This window comes from Chiloscyllium plagiosum, chromosome 26 (assembly GCF_004010195.1).
Source record: "Chiloscyllium plagiosum isolate BGI_BamShark_2017 chromosome 26, ASM401019v2, whole genome shotgun sequence".
In the NCBI taxonomy this organism is placed as follows: Eukaryota; Metazoa; Chordata; class Chondrichthyes; order Orectolobiformes; family Hemiscylliidae; genus Chiloscyllium; species Chiloscyllium plagiosum.
The window spans coordinates 1662576-1673141 of NC_057735.1; the positions used below are offsets into that span (position 1 = coordinate 1662576).

General features: G+C 46.7%; 1 protein-coding gene across 1 annotated transcript in view; it reads right to left on the reverse strand.

The window, feature by feature from the left end:
• The window catches only part of fam72a (family with sequence similarity 72 member A), a 30146-nt gene extending 25810 nt beyond the window's left edge, over positions 1–4336 (reverse strand). Inside the window, exon 1 of the mRNA XM_043716320.1 lies at positions 2749–4336. Within this exon, the coding sequence (XP_043572255.1) occupies positions 2749–2894 (146 nt within the window). The 5' untranslated portion in view covers positions 2895–4336. The remainder of the gene's footprint in view (positions 1–2748) is intronic.
• Between the last annotated feature and the right edge of the window lie 6230 nt (positions 4337–10566).

Below are 10566 nucleotides of genomic sequence, written 5' to 3' on the forward strand. Positions count from 1 at the left end.
TTCCAACGCCCCTCCCCCAAGTCCCTCCTCCCTACCTTTTATCTTAGCTTGCTGGACACACTTTCCTCATTCCTGAAGAAGGGCTTATGCCCGAAACGTTGATTCTCCTGTTCCTTGGATGCTGCCTGACTGCTGCGCTTTTCCAGCAACACATTTTCAGCTCTGATCTCTAGCATCTGCAGTCCTCACTTTCTCCTACAGAAGGAATCATCCCAACACCCACAAACGAAGCTGCATTAGAACATTATTTCAACGAGCCACCATACACTGCAGCGCAGAGGAACTACACAGCGCAGAGGAAAATCACCTACAGTGTATTTAAAAAGAACGGGTACCCAATGGACACAATCCATCGATTTCTCAGCAACAAACCCAAACAAAAAGACAAAACATGCCCAGAAACCCTCGCCACTCTCCCCCCCCCACATCAAAGACATCTTGGAAATGACTGCCAGATTACTCAGACCCCTTGGCATCATGGCAGCCCACAAACCCACCAACACAATAATGAACTTGAAAGACCCGATACAGACAACAAGCAAAACTAATGTCATTTACAAAATACCTTTCAAGAACTGTACCAAATACTACATTGGACAAACAGGCAGAAAACTAGCCAGGATACATGAACATCAACAAGGCACAAAAAGACATGACCCACTCTCACTAATATCCTTACACACAGATAAGGAAGGACACCACTTCGACTGGGACAACACATCCATTCTAGGACAGAGACACACACAAGAATTCTGAGAAGAATGGGATTCCAACCGGAACTAAACAAACACATTGCCTTGGATCCCATTTACCACCCCAAGAAAAAGAACAGGAAACTATGTCATTTCCTGTGGTGATGTCATTGACCCAAGGAACCCTAAACACACATAGAAAGCAGGCCATGCCACCAGTGCTTCATCCGGAGGCTCACTGATGATGTTACCTAGCATGGTGAGGAAACATCTGAAAAGAAACCTTCCAGCTCAGTGAGCAAACCTACAGCCAGAACCTCAATCTGAGCTACAAATCTTAAAACTCATTGAATGAGATTGCTAGCACATTACTCAGCTGGTAGGTGACATGCAACAGGAATCACAACTGAAACAAATTCCTTCCCACATACACATTTTCCAGTAGATATTTGACAGAATACCCATCAGAAAACGGAATCTTGATAGATAGCTTCCACTCTAATCTGTGGGTGCCGAGAGTGATATTAATCAGGCAACTTAGTAAGTCGGTTTTGTGTAATGTTGCTCCCAGTTTGGAAGAAACAGTCATCTCCAAGCCATTAAATGCATCATCCATAAGTTTCTAAAGCAGTTCTGATCAAGCTGGTTAGCAGAAAATAATTTGAAAGGCTTAGATTTATATAGTACCTTTCATGACCTGAGGATATTATCAAAGTTCTTTACAACCAATGAAATAATATTTAAACGTGGTCAATGTTAAAATGTAGGTAATGCGGCACCTATTGGTATACTACAAACTTCCACAAACAGTGTTGTGATAATGTCTGGATAATGGTTTGAGGAATGATCATTGGCCAGGATACTTGGGAGAACTCTACACTTCCAATAGTGAAACAAGATATTTCATAGCAAACAGCAGATGAAGTTTTGATTTGACATCTTGTCCAAAAAAACAGAAGTGCTCCTGGCAGTGCATCACTCCCTCACTGAGTGCCAACCTAGAGTTTTGTTCCATTTCTGGAGTGAAACTTAAATCCACAACCTTCTGACTCAAACAGGTAGCTGTTGTTCCCACAGCTGATCCAGTTCCATTATTTTAAATGCACCATTCCATAATATTTCCAGTATATAAACAGGGCATTTAATTCAGCTTAGTCTATGCAAGTGTTATTGGACAGCAGCCTCTCACCCCATCAGCCCATCCTCTTCTCCCCCTTACTCCCTCATGTTTAGAGTCATAGGGCTGCACAGCACAGAAACAGAGCCTGCAGTCCAACTCAGCAATGTCAAACAGATATCCCAAATTAATCTAGTCCTATTTGCCAGCATTTGACCCATATCCCTCTAAACCATTCCTATTCATATAGCCATTAAGATGTCTTTTAAATGTTGTAATTGTAATCACCTCCATGACTTCCTCTGGCAACTCATTTCATACATTCACCATCCTCTGTGAGAAACAGAATCCTTAGATTCCTTTTAAATCTTTCCCTTCTTACATTAAACCTATGGCCTCTAGTTTTGGGCTCCCGCATCCCAGGGAAAAGGCCTTGATTATTTTACTCTATGCATGCCTCTCATGATTTTATAAACCTCTATAACGTGACCCCCTTAACCTGCAATGCTCCAGGGAAAATAGCCCCAGCCTCTCCCTATAGGTGCAACCCTTGCAACATATTTGGAACTTTTCTCTGAACCTTTTCAAGTTTCACAACATCTTCCTTTAAGCAGGGAGACCAGAAGTCAATGTCCTTTACAGCTGCAAACTCCTATTCTCAATGCACTGACCAAAAGGCAAGCGTACCAACCGCCTTCCTCACTACCCGCAACTCCACTTTCAAGTAAATATGAACCTGCACTCCAAGGTCTTTGTTCGGCAACACTCCCCAGGACTTTACTGTTAAGTTATCCAGATTTCCCCTTCAAGGAAGTCGATACCCAGCTCAATGACTCTCGGAGCTCCACATACTCACCCTTCTCCACTAAAATGCAGGCAGTTGGAATCCTGTAAGAAAATAACAGGCAGAGCTGGGCGATATGACATCCTGCTCCTTACCTTGTGGGAGGGATGTCAGTGGAATAAAGCTCCACGTCTGTGTCAGCAAGGAGCACTGCCTTCATACCCCGGGCACACAGCATATTGTCACAGAACTTGCAACACAGCAAATTCACCAGCTTGTTCTTAAACGTCAGCGTCGACATCTCCGACTTCTCTCGATAACGACCGGATTTAAATTTCAAAAATGCACTTTCAGATGTGCGCCTTTGATCTGCAGCAGCGACAATCCAACCCGAGCACGGGCAGACTCCTCACGGCTGGTGGAGGTTCAATAAATGCAATCATTCACACTGTTTCTGGCCGCACAGGAATACAACTACTCTTGAAACACTCCACTGTCGCTTGTAATTTGTTTTGTTTTACACACTTTACTTTCAATCTCAGTTCGCTATCATCAAACTTTCGCCGTGAATTAAATATTCAGAGAGTTAACTTTCATAACCCAGCTGTTGACTTGGTCTGTTCTGTAGCCTGCACTCACTGGCTGGTTATCTTTATAACTCCGGACAATAATGCATGTTTAACCAATCTCCCCTGCCCTGGTTAACCGGGTGTCCCTGGATCTCTCTAGTAACAGCTGTTCTGTGTTCACAGTGCCACTGTCCAACACTCAGAGCCTGCCTCCCTTCACTCTCTGCATCTCTCTAACATTCAACTCCCTCAGACTACCTCCAAATCCCTCAGAGTACACGGACTAGTCCCTCAGTATACACTGACTGCTCTTCAATCTCTCAGTTTACACCAACTGACTCCTCTAACCCCTCATATACACTGCCAGATGCACACTGACTTCTTTACCCTTGGTATACACTGCCAGATGTACACTGACTCCTATTCCCCTCTGTATACACTGCCTGGTGTACACTGACTCCTATTTCCCCCCGATATACACTGCCTGTTATTTCCCCCGAGTATACACTGCCTGGTGTACACTGACTCCTAGCACCCTCAATATACACTAACTGTCCCAGTCCCTCAGTATACACTGCCTGGTGTACACTGCCTGTCCCAGTCCCCCGAGTATACACTGTCTGGTGTACACTGACTCCTAGCACCCTCAATATACACTAACTGTCACAGTCCCTCGGTATACACTGCCTGGTGTACACTAACTGTCACAGTCCCTCAGTATACACTGCCTGGTGTACACTGCCTGTCCCAGTCCCTCAGTATACACTGCCTGTCCCAGTCCCCCAGTGTACACTGCCTGTCCCAGTCCCCCAGTATACGCTGCCTGGTGTACACTGCCTGTCCCAGTCCCCCAGTATACACTGCCTGGTGTACACTGCCTGTCCCAGTCCCTCAGTATACACTGCCTGTCCCAGTCCCCCAGTGTACACTGCCTGTCCCAGTCCCCCAGTATACGCTGCCTGGTGTACACTGCCTGTCCCAGTCCCTCAGTATACGCTGCCTGGTGTACACTGCCTGTCCCAGTCCCTCAGTGTACACTGCCTGGTGTACACTGCCTGTCCCAGTCCCTCAGTATATACTGCCTGTCCCAGTCCCCCAGTATACGCTGCCTGGTGTACACTGCCTGTCCCAGTCCCCCAGTAAACACTGCCTGGTGTACACTGCCTGTCCCAGTCCCCCAGTAAACACTGCCTGGTGTACTATTCCCCTCAGTGTACAGTGTCCCCAGTATATGACTCTGGGACTCTCTGGCCAGTGCTCTTTGCCTCAGGCAGCGCTGTCTCTCCCTCTGGGCCCCGCCCCCTCCGGCTGACCGTTGGTTTCTGGAACGTTCGCCTACATTCAAATTCACACTCGCTCCCTATTGGCTGGTGAAGGCCGCGGCCCTGATTGGTTGGTGGAGATCCCTTTAAATACCGCGGTTCAGGGCGCCCTGTGTTTCAAAGCCCGAGCTCGGAGGGTCCGGCAGGGCCTGTGATTCGGGGCAGTCACAGTTAATGGCTCAGGTTCACTGAGCAGGTCTCAGAGCCGCACCTGAAGCGTTAACTCTGTTTCTCTTCACAGATGCTGCCAGACTCGCTGAGCTTTTCCGGCAATTTCTGTTTTTTTTGTTTCTGATTTACAGCATCCGCAGTTCTTTCTGTTTTCAATTTAAATCCCGTCGGGTAATGGGCATGTTGCTGGAATCCCGGACAGATGGAGTGACTTTGTGAGAATTACAGCTTCAAATCAATAACTCTACAGCCACTAATAACGTTAAAATGTTGGAGCTTTTTAAACATATTACTTCACTTATTCTTAAAATCTGCAGCTCCATAGAAAATGTATTCTGTAGAAGGTTCACCAGACCCGAAACGTTAATTTTTATTTCTTTCCACAGATGCTGCCGAACCTGTTGAGGTTTTTCCAGCAATTTCTGTTGTATTTATTTAATTTCAGGAGATGTTGAATTAAAAGCGCACGCGCAAAACTCGGCACTGGCGTTTAGTGCGCATGCTCTTCGGTGTCAGCAACGATCTGGACAGATTAAAGAGTGGGTTGGCTAGCTGCGCTGCCAATCAGCCGAATACTCCGTTCTGTATGGTTGCTAATACTACCAGTCACATTGGGGTCCCGCCCACGCCGCCTCATTTGGACAGCAGGTGCATGGGGGTGTGTCTTCATCGCCAATTTCGTTGGGCGAGGAGACCGACGCACAACAAGAGCGGCGACTTGAGCTGCCCATTGGGCTCGTTTGCGCCTCTCTGCTGATTTATGGAACTGCAACTAGATTCATCAACCCCAGAATACACAATCTCCTTCAAAACTTCAGCATTGGAACATTAGATTAGATTAGATTACTTAGTGTGGAAGCAGGCCCTTCGGCCCAACATGTCCACACTGAACTGCCGAAGTGTAACCCACCCAGACCCATTCTGTTACATTTACCCCTGCACCTAACACTACGGGCAATTTAAGAACTAGAAGCAGAAGTTGGCAATTCAACCCACCTCTAATCCACCATTCAATATAGTCTCACGACTCAGGTGACTGACTGACTGTGTGGAGTTTGCACATTCTCCCCATGTCTGCGTGGGTTTCGTCTGGGTGCTCCGGTTTCCTCCCACAATCCAAAAATGTGCAGGTTAGGTGAATTGGCCATGCTAAATTGCCCGTAGTGTTAGGGGCAGTGGTAAATGTAGGGGAATAGGTCTGGGTGGGTTGTGCTTCGGCGGGTCAGTGTGGACTTGTTGGGCCGAAGGGCCTGTTTCCACACTAAGTAATCTAATCTAATCGAAACACCTTCACTTTCTCCAGTCCCCATAAAGCTTGAGCCTCGTATTCTGCAATTTACTTATTACTGTGTTCTGAAGAAGGCTCACTGGGCTTGAAACTTTGACTCTGCTTTCTCTTCACAGATGCTCTAAGGTCTGCTGAGCTTCCTCCACCAATTTTGCTTTTTTAGATTAGATTCCCTACAGTGTGGAAACAGGCCCTTCGACCCATCAAGTCCACACCGACCTTCTGAAGAGTAACCTACCCAGGCCCATTTCCCTCTGACTAATGCACCTTACACTATGGGCAATTTAGCATTGACAATTCACCTAACCAGAACAACTTTGGATTGTGGGAGGAAACCGGACCACCCGGAGGAAACCCACGCAGACACGGGGAGAACATGCAAACTCCACACAGTCGCCCAAGGTTGGAATTGAACCCGGGTCCCTGGCGCTGTGAGGTTGCAGTGCTAGCTACCGAGCCACTGTGATTTGGATTTTATTTCCAATTAAAATCTGTCTCGTCCTTAAATTTACTTAATGTCCCAGCATCCATCATACTCCGATAGTGAATGCTACAGATGTATGAGAGAAGTTTTTTTTCTCATTGTTTTAAGTCTATTACCAGCAGGTTGACTGTGAAGCATACTATATAGAAGCATCTTACAGCATAAGGCTACCAGCCAGTACTAGGAGAAAGTGAGCACTGCAGATGTTGGAGATCAGAATGGAAAAGTGTGGCAGCATCCGAGGAGCACGAGAATTGACGTTTCAGACATAAGCCCTTCGTCAAGAATAGAGAGAGGAGGAAGGGGGCCACAGGGCTGACCATTTCAACTCCCCCTCCCACTCTGCCAAGTACATGCAAATCCTGGGCCTCCTCCACTGCCAAATCCAAGCCACCTGATGCCTAGAGGAAGAACACTTCATCTTACACCTTGGGACCCTCCAACCACATGGTATCAACATCAATTTCACCAGTTTCTCACCTCCCCTCCTCCCACACCCAAGCCTCCAACTCAGCACTACCCTCTTGAACTGTCTTACCTGTCCATCTTCCTTCCCACCTATTTACTGCACCCTCCCCTCTGCCCTAACACCATCACCCCCCACCTCCATCTATCTATCGCCTGCCCAGCTACATTCCACCCAAGCCTCACCCCCACCCTCCCATTTATCTCTCAACCCCCATCCCCCTTCCCCACATTCCTGATGAAGGGCTTATGCCTGAAATGTAATTTCCCCTGCTCTTTGGATGATGCCTGATCTGCTGTGCTTTTCCAGCACCACATTTTTCAACTCCAGAGTTGAACAACGTAATCCTTGAAGATGGCAGAGTTCCATTTGAGATAAACCTTCTCTTAACACCGCATAACTAAGGAATTGATCATTGACTTCAGAAAGAAAGGAGGAGAACGCACCCATCTACATCAGAGGAACTGAGAAGGTGGACAGGTTCCTTGAATAACCAACATTCTGTCCTGGACTTCCCATGTAGATACGGCAGTCAAGATGGCACCACAACATCTCCTCTTCCTCAGGCGGTTCAGGAAATTTGGCATGCCAATAAGGACCCTCATCAACTTCAACAGAAAGGATCCTATCTGGGTATATGATGGCCAGCTACAGAAACTGTTCTGCCCAGCATCATAAGAAACTACAAAAAATTGTGTGCAAAGCCCAGACCATCATGGATGCCAGTTTTCCACCCATTTAGAGTCATGGAGTCATAGAGATATACAGCATGGAAACAGTCCAACCTGTCCATGCTGACCAGATATCCCAATCTAGCCTAGTCCCATTTTCCAGCACTTGTCCCATATCCCTCTAAACCCTTCCTATTCATATACCCATCCAGATGCCTTTTAAATGTTGCATCTGTACCAGCCTTCACACTTCCTCTGGCACCTCATTCCATATACGTACCACTCTCTGCATGAAAATGCTGCCCCTCAGGTCTCTTTTTACATCTTTCCCCTCTCACCCTAAACCTATGCCCTCTAGTTCTGCACTCCCCCACCTCATAGAAGATACTTCGTCTATTTATCCTATCCATGCCCCTCATGATTTTATAAACCTCTATAAGGTCACCCTCAGCCTCCGATGCTCCAGGGAAAACAACCCCAATCTTTTCAACCTCTCCCTATAACTCAGATCCTCCAACCTTGGTGATGTTCTTGTAAATCTTTTCTGAACCCCTGCAAGTTTCACAACATCCTTCCAATAGGAAGGAGACCAGAATTGCATGCAATATCCCAAAAGTGATCTAACCAAAGTCCTGTACTGCCGCAACATGACCTCCCAATGCCTGTAGGAGAAAGTGAGGACTGCAGATACTGGAGATAAGAGCTGAAAATGTGTTGCTGGAAAAGCGCAGCAGGTCAGGCAGCATCCAAGAAACAGGAGAATCGACGTTTCGGGCATAAGCCCTTCTTCAGGAAGAGAAGGGCTTATGCCCGAAACGTCAATTCTCCTGTTCCTTGGATGCTGCCTGACCTACTGCTCTTTTCCAGCAACACATTTTCAGCTCCCAACTCCTGTACTCAATACTCTGACCAATAAAGGAAAGCATACCAAGCGCTGCCTTCACAATCCTATCTCCTTGCGACTCTACTTTTAAGGATTTATGAACCTGCACTCCAAGGTCTCATTGTTCAGCAACACTCCCGAGGACCTTACCATTAAGTGTATAAGTCCTGCTAAGATTTGCTTTCCCACAATACAAGGTTGAAACTTTATTGCTGGAACAGCACAGCAGGTCAGGCAGCATCCAGGGAACAGGAGATTCGACGTTTCGGGCACAGGCCCTTCTTCAGGAATTCCTGAAGAAGGGCCTGTGCCCGAAACGTCGAATCTCCTGTTCCCTGGATGCTGCCTGACCTGCTGTGCTGTTCCAGCAATAAAGTTTCAACTTTGATCTCCAGCATCTGCAGACCTCACTTTCTTCCCACAATACAACACTCCTCATTTATCTAAATTGAACTCCTTACATGGCTCACTGCTGTGGAAAACATGCCAACATCATCACAAACCCTTTGCACCCTGGTAATGATCTCCTACAACCTCTTCCATCAGGCAGAAGATCCAAAAGTCTGAACACAAGCACAAGTAGTTCAGGAACAGCTTCTTCCTGGCCGTTATTAAACTGATGAATAGACCATCAAGCCTCAAGTAATGCTGGCCTTGCTAACATTGCACAGGGCGTGCACTGAGCAGCATCAATGTAACCTGTATGCCTCTGTCTAAGTACTTCTGATCTGTACATCCTTGCTTACTATGATCTGCCTGTACTGTTCATAAACAAAGCTTTTCACTGTACTTCGGTACACATGACAATAAATAAATCAATCATTTGCACATCCTTAATTATTAAAAGGAGCCCATGCCAGTTTAGAGAACAATCAGGACAACACCAATACCTTGGCTGACAAAGGACGAGTGTGATTGTCTTTTCCATTTATTCAGGGGATATGGATGGCTTGACAAGGCCAACAAGAGAGCTGTCACCTCAAGCCATTGCAATTTATATGGTGAAGGAATTCACAACAAAATATTGTTGGGCAGAAAATTCTGGGATTTTGACCCAGTGATGATGAAATAATGGTGGCATATTCGTGGGTGGCACAGTGGTTAGCACTGCTGCCTCACAACGCCAGAGACCAGAGTTCAATTCCCGCCTCAGGTGACTGACTGTGTGGAGTTTGCACATTCTCCCCGTGTCTGCGTGGGTTTCCTCCGGGTGCTCCGGTTTCCTCCCACAGTCCAAAGATGTGCAGGTCAGGTGAATTGGCCATGCTAAATTGCCCGTAGTGTTAGGTAAGGGGTAAATGTAGGAGTATGGGTGGGTTGCGCTTCGGCGGGTCAGTGTGGACTTGTTGGGCCGAAGGGCCTGTTTCCACACTGTAAGTAATCTAATCTAATCTAATTCCAAAAGGAAGTTCTGTCACCAGGGCAACCACGAGTCTGTTGTTAGGACTAGGGTCTTTGTTGTCAAACACTCTGTTCTGTAGGTGACTAAAGACTGCACAGGTACACTGGAGGTGATACTGAACTTCATCAGTGAAGGCAACTCTCACTGAAAGAAGGTTCCCAAGGTTCAAGTACTGATCCACATCATCAGTGGCTGTCAGTGTATCTTGGTAATTGGAGATGGTGGTGCAGTAGAAGCAGGATATTTATCTTCTGGATGTTTAGCCTCTGGCCCATTCTCTTTGTGAGTGTTTTAATAATGATTGAACCTCAGTGTATGAGTGTCTCACACACACACACAAGCATAGTCTACCAACTGCAGGTCAATGGCAGAGTTTGGGGTGGCCTTGGTTCTGGACTGGAGGCAATACAGGTTAAAGAGTTTCCCTGCACATCCTGTAGAGAAGCCGAACTCCAGTGGGAAGCTTCATGGCGATGAGGTGGAGGGTTACAGTGAAAAAACTGGCGAAGATCATTGGTGTGATTACACAGCCTTGCAGGATCTCAGTTGGCACACATCCTGCATCTGTTGCCATGGATAATGGCTTGCTTATCATCATACAACAGATGGTAAAAACAAGGACTGCAGATGCTGGAAACCAGAGTCTAGATTAGAGTGTTGCTAGAAAAGCACAGTAGGTCAGGCAGCATCTGAGGAGCTGGTGCTGAACCTCTGTGA